This window comes from Triplophysa dalaica, chromosome 9, assembly GCF_015846415.1.
Source record: "Triplophysa dalaica isolate WHDGS20190420 chromosome 9, ASM1584641v1, whole genome shotgun sequence".
Lineage (NCBI taxonomy): Eukaryota > Metazoa > Chordata > Actinopteri > Cypriniformes > Nemacheilidae > Triplophysa > Triplophysa dalaica.
Genome location: NC_079550.1, coordinates 21180214 through 21201832, shown reverse-complemented (window position 1 = coordinate 21201832; position 21619 = coordinate 21180214). Strand labels below are relative to the sequence as shown.

Below are 21619 nucleotides of genomic sequence, written 5' to 3'. Positions count from 1 at the left end.
GTTTGAGTTTTAGCCACTGATCTATATAATCGGATTGATGGATTGCTAATGACATCATTACAATGAAGCTACCGCGCCGCCATGTTGGTATGCACAAACATTCTATTAAATGAATAGGGAGTAATCACATAATAATGATAAAACAGAGACTTACCAGTCCCCGTTTTATATCTAAAGTATCAAAGTACATCCTTAAAGAGCAAACGTCTTAAGCATGGAAATGCTTAATTATTTAAATTCAGGGATTTTCCAGTCTTTTTAGATATTGAGTGACTTGCGTTCATTTTCATTACAGTAGCGTAGATCAGATCAGCAGACTAACAAGATGCCTCAACGAATGACAAATGTGCTTATTCTGAAATCTAAATACAGGCTGTATATGTTCGTTAAGTCATGAAGCTTTATGTCTAAACATTTACACATGCACCATTAGAACAGTATGCAATCCACACTCACCATCTATACGTTGATGTATATACGTCACAATTCTGCCAAAAAAATAAAAATAAACATTGGAAACAATATCAGAAGTAACAATTTGTTTAACCACGCATGTAAACTAAAACCCAACCCCTTCCCTTATAAGCTGAAAAACTGCATATTTTAGATAACTGTAAGTCAACGGTGCTCTCTGTCAGTTGGGCATACCAAGAAGGCGGCGAGATTGCTTCCGGTGGCCTCACCTCCTGCCATTGGTTTACCGTTCGAGGCGCAATCCAGTCATTTATATAGATCAGTGGTTTTTAAATAAAATACATTTCGGGTGATTGTGGCCGTGTTGCAACGGCAGTCTAAAGCAGACCTATCTGAAACAATCAGCTGTGAGAAACTAATACTTTGTTTTGATCCGGGTGCTGTTCTCCTTTCATAATCTCCATTTAATGGGAATGAACAATCACCTTAACAAAGGTTTAATTCTTCTGTGCACGAGTGGAGATCTAAACAGGTTTAATACCCGAGATTTCTTCTCCGGCTGATTGAAATGGTTTGGCTCTTTCTCAAGGGACACGTGGACTTTGATCATTCAAAGTTTCACTTTAAGATCACTTTCCGTCTTCTTTGATGTTCATTTCCACCGGGTCGTATTTCCTGCACTTATCTGTGTTAATTCCCTGTTCTGTGTTGGTTTAAAGGGCTCTAGTGATTGTTTTCCAGCAAACAGATCTTTAAGAGTTTTATGGCTCCGGTGGTCATGCCGGGCATACTTTACGGTTGAGAAGTGATTTGGTGGAGGACGACAGACTTTTATCCTTTTATTTGTCTTGTTTATGTTGATATGTCTAGGTCTTTGTACGTTTTAGAGCAGCTGCTATGTAACCTGTTCATGTTGTCTGTTTACCCAGAATGCATCAGAAACATCATTCCTGTCAGTTTTAATGAGTGATATAACTGAAGGATCTTTATCTCACCTGCGGTTTTGAAGTGGTCGGCTCTGATGTGTAACAAAAACACAGATGGTTTAGTCAGACAGATGCCACGCGGTTAGGTTTTCCTGATCTTTCCGCACCGTCATGGTTTGGAGAGAACAGGGGGTTATTGTACCACATTCGGGTGGAAATTAAAGGGCCGCCGTGGCAGCGAGTAAACTCATTTCAGCCCGGCTTTGTGTAGTGATGTGTGTCTAAATCCCGTCTCGTCACGCCTGACTGCACCGCATGAGGGTGGGGGGGGACCCGTGGGTTTGCTGGAGGCTTCCACACGGGAGAGAATGATGTTGTGAAAATGTGAAGGAAGTTTGCTGGATTTGCGTAATCTGTTCTTTACGTGTCTCACGGGAATCAGAGAAACATGCGTGACCGAACGACAATATTTTCTCCGGGGGTGGAAATGGTTTTTGGCCTGTTGTTGGATCAGTTTTAATCCTTCTTTTTAGAAAGTTTGGTTTGTCATTTGTTGTCCTGGAACTGAAGTGTATGTAATCCCTGAATGGCGGTGTGAGAGAAAGCTAGATAGAGGAATTAGGGTGTAGAGGACTTGTTTTTGTGTGTTTTTCACAGGAGAAACTTTAACACAATACAGCATTTGGAGCTTTTTAGGTTTGAATTTACATGGATAGATGGCAATATATTATACTTGTGACGTAACAAAAAAGAAGTGCTGACTAACGATTGATCGCAGAATAAAAGTTTGTGTGTACATGATATATGTCTGTGTACTGTACATATTCATTTTATATTTATAAAAATATACACATACATGCATATCTTATATAAGGGGGAAAAATGTATATATAATTTATATTGTTGGTTAATATAAATAAATACGAAATGTTGTATTTAAATACAGAAAATGAATATGCACAGTACACGGATTTGTGTTATGTAAACACAAACTTTTGCTTTTTAAAGTTATACTTATAAATGATGAAGAGTTTGGTTCCAAAATTAGATATTGTTTTTTAGATGTTTTTTATTATATTATCATGTTTTTATTGTATTATTTAGCTGTTTTTTTAGTTATAATGGCATAAATAAAAACAAACCAAAGTTTGATTGATATCAATTTGAATGCTCAAACATGATTTTGAAAAAATGTAAAAACTTAGTTATCTCTTTTTGGAAAATCAAATATCTCATTCTTTTCTCATTTTTCTTCAAATATATATTAGAGCTGTCACACCTTTGAAAACATTTATAGTTTACCCACATTTTTGTAGATACGTTGCAATTTTACAATTAAAATGAATCGAAAAATGACTTTAATTGAACACAATAATTTACAGTTTTGGTTATTTTTCGTGCTTCGTTCCTGCACCATTTGTGAATCAACAGCATACATGACCTGTGAACCTTAAAAACCTCCCTGTTTATACTTCACACGCTCCTCGCAGCACTTTTCTCAAAAACAACAGCTGTCGGAGCAGAGAAAATATCAGCTGAACCAGCAATAAACTGTAATTTACCAAACTTCACATTTGACCCCATTAGCCAGATTCACTATGTAGGAAAAACTGCTTTTGACTTCAACAGCAAAAAAGTGTTTCGTCTACAAGAACAGACTTTGTGAGCAGTTTGACCCAAATTTACCATAGTAATACCTCAGCATTCTTTAAAGTACCCTTGGGGTATCATGTAAATAGTATGGACCATAAGTATAGTTATCATTCACTACTTTGCCATTTATCTCAATACTTTAGGAGACCATCATAAGCGTTATGAGTCTGTTTGTGTGTCGTTTTCCCTGCGGTTTATTGACTGTTCGACAAGTTAAACCCCCCCTGCTTCTTTCAAGTAAAGCCACAGGTAAACACCGCAGACAGGTTGGTTTGGCTTTTAGAAGACGGATGATGCTTTGGCTTCAAGTTGACTTGTATGTTTTAAGAGTTAGAGCACTGTTTTTGTTGTAAACTTTAAAAGATTAATGTTCATTTGTGTATTACTAGTTTTTAAACTGGTCTTTAAAGAAGGGTTTAGTGTGTGTGGAGCAACAAATGAGTAAAAAAACAGACCAGTTCGGTATGCAAATATGACAGGACATGGACACTGGCGGTTAGTATTTGAATACTGAACTTTTAAGCGATTTAATCCTTACAGTATAAACTGCGTAAAAAACAGAAAATAGATCAAAGCCTTAAATGAAATACCTTTATCTTTTTCGTCATTTTCGCAGTATTGATTGTCAAAGTTAGAGTCTTAAGTGACTGTACAAAAATGTCCCGTAACTATATTTTCGTGTGTTTTTTATCTATGATACAAAATGAGTGGTGATCTATACTATAAGAGTATTCTTAAAGGCGGAGAAGACCGGGATCTCTTTCCTTGCGCACAAAACTTGGTCATCTGACACCAACTTCTCAGTCTCAGGAAAATGTTGTTAAAGGGATAGTTCACCCAAAAATAAAAATACTGTGATCGTTTATTTACCCTCATGTCGGTTAAAACAAATTTGACTCTTTCTCCCGTTCAACACGAAAGATATTTTGAGAAATGTCTCTGCGGTTTAGTGTTCTTCGTGCAATGGAAGTCAACGGAGATGATGTTGTTCGGTTACCAATGTTCTGTAAAACATCTTCGTTTGTGTTCTACAGAAGTCATACAGGTCTGGAAAGAAGTCTCCTCCGTTTGTTTAGTGATAGTATTTCTTCTTGGTCGCGTTTGACAAACAGAGGGTGTAGTTCAGAAATTCTTGCTCTGAGGGGAGTTTGGATGTTGTCAGGGGTCTCAGGTACGCCCCCATTCCCCATCTGTATGACTTATTCAAGCATTGAGGGGGCAGGGGAGGATAAATGCCCTTCACCACATGTTTCTGAGGAGGTGCTAGGGCTTGCCTGAACCCCCCCATCGGCACGTCGTTCACAAGCTTCAAAGCTGAAGATTACAGCAGGATGAACCCAGGAAGTGTGAATGCAATTTATGGCCATCCGATGATTCAGTAGATACCGCAATACACAAAAAATTAGAGATTGCACTTTAAAATATTGTTCATCTTTTTGTTGTTGTTGTCTTGCTATGTACTCTTAAAGAGTAGTCATTTGTTGATTGATTTGGGAAAGTTTAACTAATTGCCCCAAATTCACACTTATTTTTGTTTAGGTTGTTTAGTGTTTCTTTGCAGAATTGCAGTCCTAGAAAATGAAAGTTCACCTGTAAACTAGAATTCATGACAAATACATTACATTTGTATCTTTAAGTAAATCTTGTTAATGTTGAGATCTTCATGTTGTTTGAGGTGTTTATGTTTATTTGATGCTTAAATGGCCCAATAGTGACAACTCAATGTTTATTTACCAACCAGATCTTAAAAGATTTTGTAATTATTTCATAATTTGCGTAGTTCTTAATTTGTACAATTGTTGTAGAAAAAATAACGCAATAAAAAGCGCCACCCCTAAACCGTCACTCACTCAAAAGCAGGCCCTTTTATTATTTCAATACCCTATGAACTGAATTTTCATTTACAAGGTCAACTGTTCCTTTAAGAAATCGGAATTGATACGAATTCATGAATGAACCACCTCATAAATAAATGATGAATTGTGTTGTACTTGCCGGATATTGTGTTTTGCAGTTGTGTGTAACAGAGAAACAACCGTGACATTCTTGTTTATCAGGGTCTCCGTGTTTGAAGATTGAGTTGACTATGTCTCGAGGGTATGAGCGACTGCCTGTCAATCATTCAACACCCCTTTACAATGATTTATCATTGGCAAAGCAATTACATTAACCTCAGCGTTGCCATTAGGACGTACTTTAATGTCACAAAATGTCATTTTGTTTTTGTACTTTATTACTCTGGCTGTGTGTTTTATGTTGAATTCTTCGTCTGTTTCAGACAGATGGCACATTTGTCGTGTTCATTATTGCTGAATGCCTCTCACGGCGTTTTTCAATTAAACGTTTCTACGCTTTCTGAACTAATTCAGCTGGCAACTCTCAGCAGTGATGATGAAGCCAAACAGACACCGAAACAATGTTTTAGAAACTTCATCTGATGAAGAAAATGAGAAAATCCGAGTAATGCCTAAAGATGTGATATGTAATATAGGTTCAGAAGCTTATATGTCTGCTTCAATGCGTAGTTCATCCTAAAATGTCAATTCTGTCATTTTCCTCAGGGTAAAGGTTATATGTGGGCCTTTCTTAAGTGGAACTCCAAAGAAGGTATTTTGAGAAATGTCTCTGTGGTTTTGTGTCCATGTAATAAAAGTCAATAAGGGGCAGGGCTGTTTGGTTACCAACATTCTTCCAAATCTCTTCTTGTGATTTCTAAAGAGGAAAGAAAGTCATACTGGTTTGGAATGACATAAAATATTTCTCCTTTTTTTCCACAGTTGAAATCAGCTAGATTTTAACGTTTTCAGATTTCTCTGTTTTGTAAGATTTATACTTGTAAGATAAAGTCAAATGTAAATTCACACTTTATTGCAGAGATGGATTGTGGGTATTACCTGTTTGACATTTTTGCAACTCGTCTCCAATATTATCCTTTAAAAAACACCTCGTAAAAGATAATCGTCCCCTAGAGCAAGTCACAGAAACAGGATTATAAATCAGTCTTCAGGTTTCAACTTTTTAGAAGCATTGACACAGAATTCAAGGCATACTATCACTTTACATACTTGACATACCTAACATTTAATTTGCCTATTTTATACCTTCTCGTAGCTTCAATCGTTTATGAGATATTTTTGCTGGAAAGTTTCATTTTGTGACTGCCGTTTCAACAAACAGTATCATTCAGTCTAAAGCACACACCATGCAGGACGAGTTATGAGCGTTTAATACTCAGGATCACAGGATGCATGAACAGACCTAACTATGGATTTTTTTGAGGTATAATTTGGGTGTTTGTGTTAAACCCGTTTTACACATTGTTAGATTTCAGCAAAGTGCTGTGAATTCACTACCCAGTATGATCGTCAGAAATAAGCCCTTGCTGATTTTCTTGGCAGGAGATGTTCTTCTCCTTCATCCTGCAGCTGTATATGAATTTTTGCTTCTCGATGAGAATGTACCTCTGTGTTTACGCTTTGGGCCAACATTGCTGTCTTTAGCCCTGAAGTTCAGCTCCGTGTTGATTTTCAGCTGTCCATCGGACCTCTCTGGTCCTGTCTCAACAGGTCATGGTATGTGTTGAATATAGAGGCCGTGCCTCCTTGAAGCCTCTAATAACAAAGGAATCTGAAATGCACCTGTCACTTTTTGTCATAGACAAGCAGGTAAACACAAAGAGCCGCGAAGAGTCTTTCTGGATTGCGTGATGGATCGGAGGGCGTGTTTGTTTGCACACCCGAATGAATGAGATTTGGGATTATAGGCGTTTGTTTCAGGATGTTTATGGCTGTCGGTTATTCGCCTGACATCATTATCGGATCTAGTCAACAACGTCACCTGACGCCACGCTGATTTATCTGCAGCACCAGTTTTATCTATAGATAAATTCGGTTAGAAAAACATTTTTTATAGTCAGTAGTGCGCTTCTCAACACACAAAGTATCAGATCAAGCAACACAGTATGGGAGGTTTACATTTAAGTGGATTCTGCAGATGGTGGTGTTGTTGTAGCATGTGAAACTTGCATGTTCTGTGTAAATGTTGCATCATGATGTGTTGTTGATGTTGTGTTGTTGCCAGGATGTTTGTTTAAAGTAAATGTGAGAGATACCATAAATGATACTTTTCTTATTAAGCATTTGTACACCACAAATTGTTAACAAATATACCAAAAATAAATTAAAGAAGAGTATGGCTGCGTCCAAAATCGCATACGTACTGAATTTGATTAGGTACATACCTATCTTCAGTTAAAACAGTACGTTCTATATTGTATGAATACATTTCGGAGACACTGAGTCTGCCATGTTTTATGGTCATGTGACCCATAAGCTCTTTGAACTATGACGTATTAACAACGTCCTACACGTGAGCGTTGATAAAAACATAATTTAGTCACGAGAAATTCATTTATTGGCACTTGCATTAAAAATCGACATCCAGTTTTATTTTGCTATATTTATTTGATTTTCTTTTGAAATTTGACCGTTGCTCAGCTCCTGTGGCATCATGGGACAGAGAAGTGTCCAAACCAATCCAATCGAATCTGGGGGGAAGCAGTAGACCATCCGGGTATTTGTCGCCTATTGCTTTTTGCAAACTGAGCTCTCGGACTAACTATTCATGACTCATACAATATGGTATGGAAGTAGGCGATTTTGGACGCAATCTTATGATTGGTGATGACTTTTGCGTAACGTTACGTTGTTTCATCTCTGTTTGAAACATTCACTCTAAAAAAAACGTGTTTCAAAGTTCTGTGATGCCATATAAGAACCTTTTTGTTCCCTAAAGAACCTTTAACATCTGATGAACCTTTCTGTTTCCAAAAAGGTTCTTCAGATAATAAAAAGTAAGAATTAGATGCTTTTTAAAAAAAACCTTTGACTGCTTCTTTGTGGAGCTAAAACTGTTTCTTCTATGGCATCACTCAAATCCACAAAGAACAATTCAGTCAAAGAACTGTTATGAACTTGTTTGGCCACAAAGAACCTTTCGTGAAACAGAAAGGTTCTTCAGATGTTAAAGGTTATTTTTGGGAACCAAAAGGTTTTACGGCATCGAAGAACCTTTTGAAGCACCTTTATTTTTAAGAGCGAAAAATTACACAGGTTGAAGTCAAATGATGACAATCTTTCATTTCCTCCAATATCTGGTTTCTGAGTGCTTCATTTATGGATTATTATGTTTATGAGTCCTAACGCAGATCTTTTTAGAAACTGGCTCTAATAGATTTTCTGTTTCGTTTTCCATCGAAAAAAACGTATGAATTGCGTTAAGAATGAAGAGTTAACATCAAAAAGTTAAATAGCGCTTCAGGAAGGATCAAAGCAGACTCTTATCTTCATCAGTCTCGTCCGTGGGTCTTGCACGAATGTTTGGTCTTGTGGTCTTGGCTCCTGATGGTCTTGTGATATAAAGCTGTAATTTCCCCGTGTTGTTTAACGCGTGACACGGCCATTAGTCACAGCTGAACAGGAGTGAGGCTATGTCTTCTGACTGTGAAAGTGCTCTTCTTTAGATCTGTAGGGGTCGGCTGTAAGCTGACACGGGTCTTTGGTCAAAAAAACGTCTTTCTTTTTTTCATGCAAAGCCAGTTTGATTTAACGCGATGGTGAAACATTGTTTCGTACATGTAGACCTTTTCACATTCCTTTGGGCAGAAGATGTAGGCAGCTTAAAAAAACTGATGCCTGCGGGCACGTTGAGCTGATGTTTGTTCCCATGAGCAGTTGCTCTTAGCGGGTCTCTAAACCTTTAAAATATTTCTGCCCCTCTTCTAAAGTGATTTCTATTTTAGTGTTATCCTGATGGCTTACGCTCGCATGTGGAGGAGACCCCCCCACACTACACCAGCAAAGAGCTGGCCTGGTTTCCACGCCGACATGAGAGAAATTCTCACTGTTTGTGTTTCCTGGAGTTTTGTGCATTTTAATGTTCAGAATGTTTTATGGCCCATAAACAAAAAGATCTTTGTAAACCAAGACACAAATACTGTGGGGAAACAGCGCAAGAACTTCGGTTTCGATCTTCGTGTTCGGTGTTTTGTTTGTAATACTTCATGTAGAATGTATCTCAGTTTTTGCTTAATTCAAAGAAACTTATATGCACATCAGATAACATCGTGTTTTAAAATGCTTGACCGACTTTGTGCAGCATTGCTGTCAATCATACGCCTGAATCAGCCCAAACCCAAAACACACCCTCTTGTCATTAAAATCTGTACTTCTATCTTTCTTCTGCCGAACACAAAAAATATTTCAAAGAATGTTGGTAACCAAACCACATGGACTCAATCCCTTTAGAGACATTTTTCTAAATATCTACTTTTGTGTTTCACAGAAAAAAGAGTCATATAAAGGTTTTAAACCACATCGAGGTGAATAAATGTTTCTTTAAGCCTAAAACATTCAGAATCAACCTCATTGGGAGTTCTCGTCTTCTTAAGACTAAACATTTATTGTATATCTCTCCTCAGTGCATGAACGATACGTTGGGGGTCTCTTTAGTTTAGTAATCGCAAGTGTGCTAGTCATTAAATACACTGCGGTGTGTGCTTATTTTACTGTATGAAAAATGGCTGTGTTGGATTTCGGTGCGTACCCATATTTAGACTCATTCTGCTGAGGAGGTATCCACAGGTTGATATATCCGACCACACACACTCTCTCTTATGTGAAATCTGTCATCTTGTGTTTGTTAAAGTTGTCCAGAGCGTCTTAAGATCGTCGTGTGTGTGGTCTTTAACCACAACGGCGAATCTTATTAATCGCTCTTTTAGTTCTCATTCTGTCAGATTTCTCTGAGCTTCAGCTAAATTTACCTCACAACATATTTTCTTATTCTGTATCACAAACTGCTGTGTGTGGATTTTTCTAATGCTCTCTCTCTCTCTCTCTCTCTCTCTCTCATATAAATGCAGGAGTTAATCTGTATGCCGACTGAAATGACTGTAATGTCATTGCCACACCTCAGGTAACATTAACATTTTTACGGTCCCTTACAAAAAATACTGCATTTTATTAAGTACACTTAATAAGTAAGGGATAATTTACAGTCATAATAACAGTGTTATAATGAAATACAATGCATATCAACGTGAAATGGCTGCTTGACCAAAACAAATCATAGTTAAATAATATATGAAAGTTGGCACACCAAAGCGCCGAAGTTATGAAAATAAGATGACTAGACTTTCACAAAACGTAGACTTTTTGTTAAAGTCTATTAGTCTGTGAAATTCGATTATCACAGAAATTTTTAAACATTTTTTAATTAATTACACTCAAGCAAAGTATTGCACTAATATATTTGTAAAATGCTTATTTCAATCGTGCTTGAGACTAATTTGGCCCCATTATTACTTGATAAAAGTGTACTTTTAAGGGTCTTTAAGTATAACAGTAGTAAACTTTGTGTACACACTTAGTTCAAGTTGAGAAATACATACAATACTGTATAAATCTGTGAAGTATTACGAGTAGCTTGAATGTACACTTTCTTATATTTAGCTTAAAATAAGTATACTAATAGCACACTGTATAGCAATGCACATTTACATTAAAATATTATATGAGTAAATGTAATATACGATATTTACACTAAAAGAGATCTGCTTAAAACTTTAGTTCAAAAGATGTGTTAAATTTCTAAGTTGAATCAAACTGGCTCTACAAGTCAATGATGGTAAACTGACTTCTTAATTAATTTCATATAACTTAATTTTATTAGTTACAACTACAACTATACGTTCATTTTATAATTACAACTGGATTTTTTCATATCAAGTTAATATGATATGTTATTTTAAAGTAAATATCAGTTCAAATGACCTGTGAAGACAGTTTGATTTATCTTAACTTTAATTTTTACAGTGTATATGATGAAATGTCAATATGTTCTTCCTATTGATTTTGCTTTACCCTTTTGTCTCCTAAAGGTTGCGTGACCTTTGAGCGTTTTCAGGTCGGCTGCAAATACAGAATCATGGGTAACACAGAAAGTCACAGCAGCAGCCATGGTTACTATGGCGATGGGCAGCGCCACCTCTCCCGTAAGCACATGTCCCGTTCTCTCCGTCTGTCCAACAAGCAGACATACTGTTCCCGCCGCACACCGTCTGGAAAACCAGAGCACCGCAACTCCGAAACAAGCACGCGCTCAAGCAGCACTCCCAGCATCCCTCAGTCGCTGGCCGACCACGGCCTGGAGCCCTTCAATGACTCAGACATGCTGCCCGACTTCAGCGGACCCATATGGGTGGACCGTGTGGCCATGAACCTCAGACCCATGTCCTTTCACAACCATCCGGCCCAATCGCCCGCCACGACCCGTAACGTCCCCTCCAAACAGCCTGCGAAGGAGACGGACAAACCACCAGAGGACCATGCCCAACAGACACGGGACGGTTCTCAAGAGGGCGCCAGCTTTAAAAAGAAACGCTCCAAGTCTGCAGATATGTGGAGAGAAGACTCTCTCGAGGTGTCTTTGTCAGATCTGAGCCAGGAGCATCTGACCAGCACGGAGGAGATTGGAGATACGCCCGATGAGAAGGACTTTGCAGACTTGCAGTCGTCTCCTCAAGGTCTGGAGTCGATGGACTCCAACCGTGCCAATTCTTTAGACGAGCTGTACGGACCAAAGAGTCCTGCCTGCAGGCCGACGCATGGACGATACGCCAAATGGCATAAGGCCGGCGCTGCAGGTAGAGACTGTGAAGACGATAAATTATTATCACTGTGTGAAGACGATGGTGCCGCTTATGGAGCGTACACACTGCCCTGTCGCCGGTCACACTGTCTGTCTGAGGGACCGACCAATCATCAAGGAGTTATGCAGGGAAGGCGGGCACAAACCATACAGGTGAGCACAGATGAAATTTAACCTGTTTAAAAAACCTTTTTTTGGTTTTTGTTTTAGGCAGGACTTTTAGTGTTTTGATGCAGGAGATATTATGAAAAAAATTGCTCTGTTGGTTTCTTCATTAAGTCAAGTCAGTTAAACGATTAATCACGATTATTCGCATTTAGAATTATCTTTTTTGTTTGTTTATAAATGTATATGTCTGTGTACTGTGAATATGATCTTTTTATTTATAAGCACAAAAACATACACATACATATGTATATATGTACTTATTTATATTTACCCATAATCTACTAATCTATAGTAGGTGTAAACATTTATTAATTTATATATTTTCCTAAATATATGGATGTATGTGTATGTATTTACAAATTACACAATTATTATGCACAGTTCACAGACTTATATTATGTAAAAACAAACTTTTATTCTGGATGCGATTAATCACGATTAATTGTTTGACAGGTCTTCATTAAATATTATTGTAAAATAATATAATATGATAAAAAAATATATTATTTTATTATGATTTAATTATTAAAAACTCTGTTTTTTATTAAAATCTTATAGCGATATTGTTTCTTGATGTGATGTTGTATTTCATACATATCGCTGACAGTAACTGTTCTGTTTTCTTGCATAAGATGCATTCCTCTACTTGATTTATATTTTCAGCCTCAGGGTTAACGTTCACTTTAAAGATTTACCTGTTTGTTCCCCCCAAAAGGCAAATTTCTGTGTGTCATACACTACTCTTCAGAAGTTATGGGTCACTTATGAACCTCGATAGATTTAACATTTCACGTTTGGAATAAAACAAAAATAAAACTGGAAGTTGTGACTAAAAAGGTATAAAATAAAAATAAAATCAGAACTTTGATATTTAGCATATTGTTCCAGTCCTTCTGAAACCTTGCATTTCCAAATTAAATACTTGGTTGCCCAAGTTGACAAAAACTTTTTAATGCTTTTTGTTGAATAGGTATTTGCAAAACCCACAGACACACATGACGGGTGACTTATAATAATTTATATTGACATTGACTCGTACGTAAGCAGATCAAAACGTTTATAGTCAGAAGCCTAAAAAACAGCAACACAAACATTTCAAGCGACCCTTATCTTTTGAACAGTTGTCAATGTGTTTGACACGCGACAGCATTGTGTGAGAAACTGAAATTTCAAAATTCCAGTACTGCGGGTTCACAACTCAATTTCAGTTTCATAAGACATGACTGAACAGTATGAATATGTGGAAGTGTAAAAAGGATATGTTCCAGGCATGCAAAGCTTCAGTATTTGTATTTTTGTGTGAAGTGTCCCTTTGTTATTGTAAAGTGAGTATATGTTAATGTAGACAGTCATAGTGTAGGTGTGTAGTGGAGAATGTCAGTCTTGAACTGAATGTTGCGGTTAATCCCCCAGAATCCATTACATTCTTTCATAAGAATATGAGTCGCTCATTTGTGTGTGAATTCATACTATTGTTTTACATTTTATGCATTACTGCTCTCAAGGATGCCTTGTCTTTTCTGGTGGACAAAACGCGCAAGGTACCACCATGGTAATGTCATATCGCTCTCTGTGCAGTGCATTATGGGTACTGTCACTGTAAATGTGTGCAATTGTTTTTTTTCTTCTCTGGCCCGTCTGTGATGATCCAGATCGTGGAGTCAGACTTCTGTGAGAACCGAGTCTCTTTTGTCATGCTAATGAACTGGAAGTGGAACGTGAATCTGAGAGAGAGAACAGAAACTAGAGATGCACAGGTTAACGTTTCAAATCTCACATGTACCAGGAATAAACATCCCATAGGTTGTATGTCTCGTATGTAAGCAGTGGTTTGTGGAAAGTAGAAAGAGCATAACTGTGTGACAGTCCGTCTCGTGAGGCCCGCTCGTGAAGATGAATGCGTCGGGCTGCGTGGTCAGGTCACGTGACTCTCTTTAGATGCTGAATTTGGTGGGTAATATCCCATCATTACTGGCAGGAGTGCAGAGTGTTATTGTAGGATCAGCGTTTAGAGCTGTGTAACACATACAGCGCTGTGCTCTCTTAGACAGTCTGTACTTACAGAATGTCCACGGCTTCTAAAGACACAGCATACTCCAGTCGACAGGTAGGAGGAAACTGAACGGATTATGTCACATTTATTAGGAAAATTGATGTGGAAGATTGTGCCAAGAGGTCGAGGCGTTAAGCTGTTCTCTCAGGTTTGTTGCTATTTTTAAGGAAGCTGTGTATTGAACAAGACTGTTAAAGTTCACACAAAAAAATCTTTCATCATTTATTCATCCTCACGTTCTTCCTAATCCAAAAGTGAGTCTTTCTTCTGTTTAACAAAAAAGAAGAGATATTTTGAGAAATGGATTTGTGTCCATGCAATGAAAGTCAGTTCTTCAAATGTCTTCTGTGTTCTCCAAAAGAAAATCACGCAGATTTGACACGAGTTTGTGAACGACAACAGAATTTTCATTTTTGCGTAAACTATCCTTTTAAGGGGGCTGATATTTCTTCATATTGCGTTTATAAGTGTCAGCCTCGTGATAGCTATGTGCGATTGGCCGATAAACGGAAGTGTAACTTTCTCTCTACGTCAGTTCTGAGATCTTTGTGTAGTCAGTGTAAACAGATTTTTTTTATCATGCATGTAGCTGGAAAGTTTTTTGCCTTATGTATCTTATGCTGACCTTTGACCTCTGTGTATCCAGGATGTCACGGCAGGAGACGGCAGTGACTACGAGGACAGCGGCATCGATGGCCTGACAGGAGAGAGCGAGGCGTCTCAGCACCAGGTGCGGCGCTACAAGACCATGTCAGTGTCGTTTTCTGCTTACTCCACGTCAACAGGGGGCGCCTTCGCCGGGAGCGACAGCGGGAGCAGCAGCGGTGCGGGGACGGGACCCTCCGAGGCAACACTGGTGAGCAACACCTGTCTATGTTTATTTTTCTGCGCATAAAGACACATGGTGGCTTTATTCCCGAGCTGAGGCGTGAAAGTTTTCGTTTTTAAATCACGGACCTTGGATTCATAGAATAAGATTAAAATCCCAAATGTACTATAAATGTATATTCTGCATGTTCGATCAGGGCGTCTACGAGAACTTTCGTCAGGAGCTGGAGCAGAGCGCTAGTCCTGCGGAGTTGCCCGAGGAACGAAGCTCCGCCTTCAGCGACGAGCAGAGTCATGTGACCCTGAGCTCCGCCTACCACACGGACCCCCTGCTCACCGTGGCTGCACAGGGCACCGTGCGCAAAGCCGGACGCCTCGCCGTCAAGAACTTCCTGGTGCATAAGAAAAACAAGAAGGTGGAACTCGCCACTCGCAGGAAGTGGAAGAGCTACTGGGTGTCTCTTAAAGGTGTGTGTGTCCGGGGTAAACCCTACTTTTCAGCATTTGTGTTTTGTTGCTGAAAAGATATAAAACACGTAAACTGGTTTTACAACTTCCAGAGAGACTGAATTAAAAAAAGAAATAATATCTTTGTTATGTAAAATGGGCGGGACCTGAAACACCTTGCAGATTTCTGTAGACTTGAAACACCCATCATTCAGAAACATTCAGCTTTTGTTGTTTTATTATGATTCTGTCTTAGCCTGCTTGTGGGGTAAAGAATAGTCTTTTTATTTGACTCTGTGTATGAATGTAACCTCTATATAGATACCAGCAAGAGTATTGGCATGTTAAAAAACTCCACATCCTCACCAGCAGTGTTAGAAAACAAGACAGGTCTTAAAAAAAGGAGAATAATAATCAGTTTCTCATAATGCAGTTTCTTACTGTGGCCACTGGAGGGCAGAGTTTCATCAATAAACCCCTAGAAGCACCTGCTGCTCTTCTGTTTCCCTGGAAACAGTAACTGATAGGCCATTGTGTTGATTTAATTCACCATGTACTGTGAATTTCTGATGCTTGAGCGAGTGTCCTAATTTGTCCTTCCAGGGTGCACTTTGTTTTTCTACGAGACGGACGGGCGGTCCGGCATCGATCACAACAGCGTCCCTAAACACGCAGTGTGGGCAGAAAATAGCATTGTGCAGGCCGTCCCCGAACACCCCAAAAAAGATTTTGTCTTCTGTCTAAGTAACTCGCTGGGAGACTCTTTCCTTTTTCAGGTAACTGAATGTCCGGCAGACAAAATACGTTTGACCCCCTTTTATATTCTGATATTTCTTACAATATTAATGTTGATCATTTTGCACATCATTTTCCAACTTAATCAAAAAGTGTGAATTATAACCTTACAAACAGTAGTGTTTTACTTTGTATTTTTTGCATTGAGAAAATAAATATAGTATCTTTAAAAAATGTATGAAATGAAAGGTCAAGTTCAGTGCATTGCATTGTGGGATAGAGAATCACAAATAGTGTGCTTGCTCTGCTGTTGTCTCAGCAAATGTAGTATGTAAGGTTATCCTTGTGTTCTGTGCACAGTATACATACTTTGCATACAGATATATTATGAGAAATTATTTAGCAGGACGCCATATGTCATCTGTTATTGTGTTTAATCTTTGACCTTCTTTGCACAGACCTGCAGTCAGACAGAGTTGGAAAACTGGATCACGGCTATCCACTCGGCCTGCGCCGCAGCCGTGGCCCGTCAACACCACCGTGAAGACACGGTACGTCTCCTGCGAGCGGAGATCCGTAAGCTGGAGCAGAAGATCGACATGGACGAGAAGATGAAGAAGATGGGAGACATGCAGCTGTCAGCTGTAACCGACACCAAGAAGAGGAAGACCATCCTCGATCAGGTGACTGATCGTTGAGTGTTTTACATCTTGTCCTGTGCAGTGCAACGACTTAAGTCGATTCCCTGGGCCGATTCGTTTCTCTGAATTAGTCAATTGATTCTTTGAGTCGAGTCGTTTCTCTGAATCCATCAATTGATTCTCTGAGTCAAGTCGTTATTCTGTGTCAGTCAATTGAATCTTTGAGTCAAATCGTTTCTCTTGAATCAGTCAAGTGGTTCTTTGAGTCGAGTCGTTTCTCTGAATCAGTCAAGTGATTCTTTGAGTCGAGTCGTTTCTCTGAATCCGTCAATTGATTCTCTGAGTCGAGTCGTTTCTCTGAGTCAGTCAATTGATTCTCTGAGTCGAGTCGTTTCTATGAGTCAGTTAAATGATTCTTTAAGTTGAGTCGTTTCTCTGAATCAGTCAGGTGATTCTTTGAGTTGAGTCGCTTCTCTGAATCAGTCAAGTGATTCTTTGAGTTGAGTCGTTTCTCTGAATCCGTCAATTGATTGTTTGAGTCGAGTCGTTTCTCTGAGTCAGTCAATTGATTCTCTGAATCGAGTCGTTTGTCTGAGTCAGTCAATTGATTCTCTGAGTCGAGTCATTTCTCTGAGTCAGTCAATTGATTCTTTGAGTCGAGTCGCTTCTCTGAGTCAGTTTATTGATTCTTTGAGTTGAGTCGTTTCTCTGAATCAGTCAAGTGATTCTTTGAGTCAAGTGGTTTCTCTGAGTCAGTCAATTGATTCTCTGAATCGAGTTGTTTCTCTGATCAATCAATTGATTCTTAAAGTCGAGTCGCTTCTCTGAGACGAGTTGTTTCTCCGAGTCAGTAATTAGATTCTTTGAGTTGAGTTGTATCTTTGAATTGAGATGATTCTCTTAGTTGAGTCTTTTCTTTGAGTCAGTAAATTGCATTTTTGAGTCGCTTCTCTGAGTCAGTCAATAGATTCTTTGAGTTGAATCGTTTGAACTGGGTCGAGTGGCTTCTCAAAGTGGAGATGTTTCTCTGAGTCAGGTAGTTTCTTTGAGTTGAGACACACAGTTCTCTGAATAGAATCTTTTCTCTTTCAACTCCTAATTTATAGTCAAGTAATTTTTCTGTCATGAAGTTGCAAATCACATCCAATCAAAACTATCAAATTTGCACTTGCCAGTTTATCACTAAAACTGTAAACCCTGTTTCAGAGAAACTTCACAGAGAAATGAAAATTCAGTCATTATTTATTCACCGACTCGTCGTTCTAAACTTGTATGACCTTGTTTGGAGCACCAAAGGGTCATCTGATGTTTATTCAGTTGGGTGACTTCAGTACAATGCCAGAACATTACCACTCACTTTAACACATAATCAAGTAACCAGAAGTGTAAGCACTTTAACACAAAATCATGTCTGAGTTTGACAAAAAACAATGTCTGCGGTGGTGGCAACATGTTATTTTTGCAAAGCTGTGAAAGAATCTATCCAGTCATTTCTGTCTCATAATTATTGTATCAATATCATAAAGCGTTACAGCAATAACATCCTTTGTCTCTGAGCGCTACATCTCATCTAGCTGTGATCTGTTTATCCCAGCTCAGATTTTCATCGCTGTAATTCTGACACTGGCACAATGTTGACAGAACATTCATTCACCCGCCACAAACGCTGCAAAAGTTCACGTTCCGCTCAATGGTTGTTTACGCAGAGATCAGAATGGCCCACAGCCCAGCGTTTGGTGCCTGCGCATGTGTGTTTGTGTGGGTGTTTCATTTTGGCAGCGTCGGGTTACTCATTGTGCCCCTGTAAATGACAGCGGGGTCGAGCCGGAGACCTCTGCGCCAGTGGAATGTGTAGCGCTCTTGTTTGCCGCTTTGTGTGTTGCCGGGACGGCGAGCCCCTCCGCTGCGTCTTCCAAAAAAACATCCATCTCAGAGTGGCTGGGAGGAGACGCCGAAGAGAATAAACCCACTTCACTGTCCCAAAACACCATTTTGTTAGACGAACACATGAAACGGGCATGGAAGCTTCCAGATATTTGAAATGGCATTTAATTTCGCTAAAAACTTTGCATCAGTGACAAACTTGTGCAATAGATTTGACTGAACATTTTCTTATTTTCTTCCCGGAGTATGTTTGATGGATCTTCAGCAGAAGCTATTCTGATTGCGTCTTAACCTGCTGTAAACCCCACATTTTTGTTTCTCTCGTCCTTACAGATTTTCCTGTGGGAGCAGAATTTAGAGCAGTTCCACATGGATTTATTCCGATTCCGCTGTTACCTGTCCAGCCTGCAGGGCGGCGAGCTTCCCAACCCCAAACGCTTGCTGGCTTTCGCATCTCGTCCAACCAAACTGGCCATGGGACGACTGGGCATCTTCTCCGTCTCATCCTTTCATGCTCTGGTAACTATTTGACAGTGGTTTACTTCATTTCAGCTTTTTATATTTGCTGTATTATTTTTGTTTAATTGTTGTACGGTTGCACTAACCAGAGAGATTTGATATATATGAATTCTTTAAAAAAAAATGGAGAGTAACTAATACGATTTTCTTTATCGAGCATCGATATCGCTCTATTTTTGCGCAGAATGCTCATGTGATAACCTGCTTTCCTCCGTCGGTGTTGTTTGTATGTGGTAATGGTTTGTGGCAGCAAAAGATTTTTGGCCGGAGTATTTTCTCTTGGATGTTGGCCACAGTTATTCAATCCTCATCCTCAGATTCTCCTCAAGCTCTGCTGGTTTGTGTAGGAGCTGGACGACACCGAGATACAGATTTTATTTTCGTCTTTGCAGCTTGGATGAATTTTTGGATGGAGGGCGTAGAGACTCTCTTCAGTATTCACATTGGGAGGAGAGAGAGAGAGGATGAGGGTCGTTGGCCCTGTATACTTTTCTTTAGGAATAAAAGCTCTGTTCAGAATGGTTTTTTAAAGGGACCAGCGCTCTTTTCGCCATCAGGTGACCCAGAAACGCCACAGTGCGTTCAGTACAACAAGCGTGTTGAACATTTGAATGACACAGAAAAGAGCTCAGCCAAAAACTTCCATTCATCCAGACACAAGAGGCCACCGGAAGCCGGATATTTTTGTGTGTTTCTTTGTGCGTTTAGGAATGATTATGCATATTAGTCGCGCTTACTAAGGCATGTATGACTATTTTCGTTGTTCAGACGCTCCGTAGTAAACCTAAGTAGTGTGCAACTCGTCCTGCAGCGTTTGTTATAGGCGTGCATAAAAATATCTTTAGCAGTGTTTAAGTATTATTAAACAACCTTAAACAAGATGAGGAGGCTAAATTGAATGACGCAAAATTGCTTAAAACTTTTTGATATTTTAATAAATAAATTATTTAGTTTGCATTGTGAATCAATAAGGAGACGTTGGATTTGACACGTGTATCCTTGTGTTTGAAGGTGGCGGCTCGCACTGAGACAGGCGTGAGGCGACGGACGCATGCGATGTCACGTTCCACCAGCAAACGAAAGAGTCGCTTCTCGTCACTGTGGGGCTTAGACACCCACTCCAAAAGAAAGAGCAAAGCACACCCTACTATTACCCAGGTATACCCCACGTGCTTTAGTTTTTGGTTCAGGATGGCTAAGAGTCTTTTAAAGTGTTAATTTGTTGGGTCCGCTCCAAAGTAAAGATGCTCTTTCTAAACAGGTTTTTGCAGAAGGTGAAGACCCGGTTAAAAGCCCTATGGAAGGTCTGTTTGAAGGGTCTGCCAGAGAATCAACAGTAAGTGTCTGTCCGTCTCTCATGTGCTCTGGGCTGATGTTCTGGTGTAGGATGCACTTGTAAAGTTGTAATGGTTTAGTCTGTCAGCTGGGATTGAATGGGGAGATAAATCTAGTACGTGGATGTGAACGATAATCCACCAGTCTGTCAATCACAGATTGCCCTGATGTTAAAAATCAATGCTCTTATTTGTACCTGAGACAGATTTGCTAGAATCATGAGTTTGAGCCATTTTACCTATTGAAATAAAATACAAGCCTACTTCATAATCCATAAATATACAGTATATTTTAAAATAGTATGCATTAGTCTCAAAATATTAAAAATCTTAAATCAAAAGTAGTTCTAGCCATAAAAAACATGCGATGCAGTTTATTGTTGTAGATTATATGAGGTTTTGAAATTGAGACACTTGTACTTCTTTGATAAAAATGAATAGAATAGTTTAATCGGATGCACGTGCCTGTTCCGAAGTTACCTTCCGTTCTGTGTTTGGTTATAATATAATCATTTATTTTAGATTTCCTTTATATTTATTTATATTTAATATTTAATTGATATTTGTTGTACATAAAAAATATTAAATTACAATAAAACTACTCGACAGCTTCTTTGTGGAAGGTCTCTCGCAAGTTAAGTTTGGGAAACCGTCTATACATTGCAAACATTTATGTTAATTTTTGACATGATATTTTCATAGAACGTTCTTTACATTATGCGGAATAATTTGATGTAGTAAATCATAAAAAAGACTTTAAATAAGTTTGAAAAAATGCGTCATGTATGATCTCAATTCACTGGTGGTCAATCCATCTCGAAAATAAAAAGGTTTCAATGCTCAATATTATTCATTCTAAATCTAATCAATTGATTAGTGTTTAAAGTTGTTTTTGAATCATCCATCACACTGATATTAAAAGGTCAAGCCAATTGCATTGCATTGTGGGATACAGACATTTATCCTTTTACTGCATGCATATGCAAAAATGGTGTATCGCAGAAATAGTTGAATGGCTTATTATAAAGGGAGGAAGGTGGAATGCGTCTCTTGAAGACCCCAATCACAGCTTCTCTGTGCTTCATTTCTCACCCTACAGAAAGAAACCAAGACGCCAGTGAAAGGACTGCCAAGACCCAGCACGGAGCAGGACCTCTGGTCCAAAGACCACCTCACTCCATCATGGGTGTGTCTGCCAAATGATCAGCCCGTGTTAGCCATCATCCAGCCCGGAGAAACGGCTCTAGATATGCTGGAAACCATCTGCAAGGTAACATCGGCATTTAGCTATGTGTTTTGAATGACCGT

The 21619-nt window shown here is 38.9% G+C and overlaps 1 protein-coding gene across 4 annotated transcripts in view; it reads left to right on the top strand.

Moving 5' to 3' along the window:
* Window positions 1–21619, top strand: part of tiam1b (TIAM Rac1 associated GEF 1b) — a 56444-nt gene that overhangs the window by 13842 nt on the left and 20983 nt on the right. For 2 of the 4 annotated variants that reach the window (XM_056756742.1, XM_056756743.1), the window contains exons 2-11: window positions 9916–9968; window positions 10933–11855; window positions 14570–14779; window positions 14949–15219; window positions 15802–15974; window positions 16392–16616; window positions 18792–18977; window positions 19989–20135; window positions 20239–20313; window positions 21411–21581. In XM_056756742.1, the coding sequence (XP_056612720.1) occupies window positions 10980–11855; window positions 14570–14779; window positions 14949–15219; window positions 15802–15974; window positions 16392–16616; window positions 18792–18977; window positions 19989–20135; window positions 20239–20313; window positions 21411–21581 (2334 nt within the window). In that variant the 5' untranslated portion in view covers window positions 9916–9968; window positions 10933–10979. Of the gene's footprint in view, window positions 1–9915; window positions 9969–10932; window positions 11856–13767; window positions 13978–13998; window positions 14072–14569; window positions 14780–14948; window positions 15220–15801; window positions 15975–16391; window positions 16617–18791; window positions 18978–19988; window positions 20136–20238; window positions 20314–21410; window positions 21582–21619 lie in introns of those variants that run through there. The other 2 variants (XM_056756745.1, XM_056756744.1) reach the window with 2 other exon arrangements.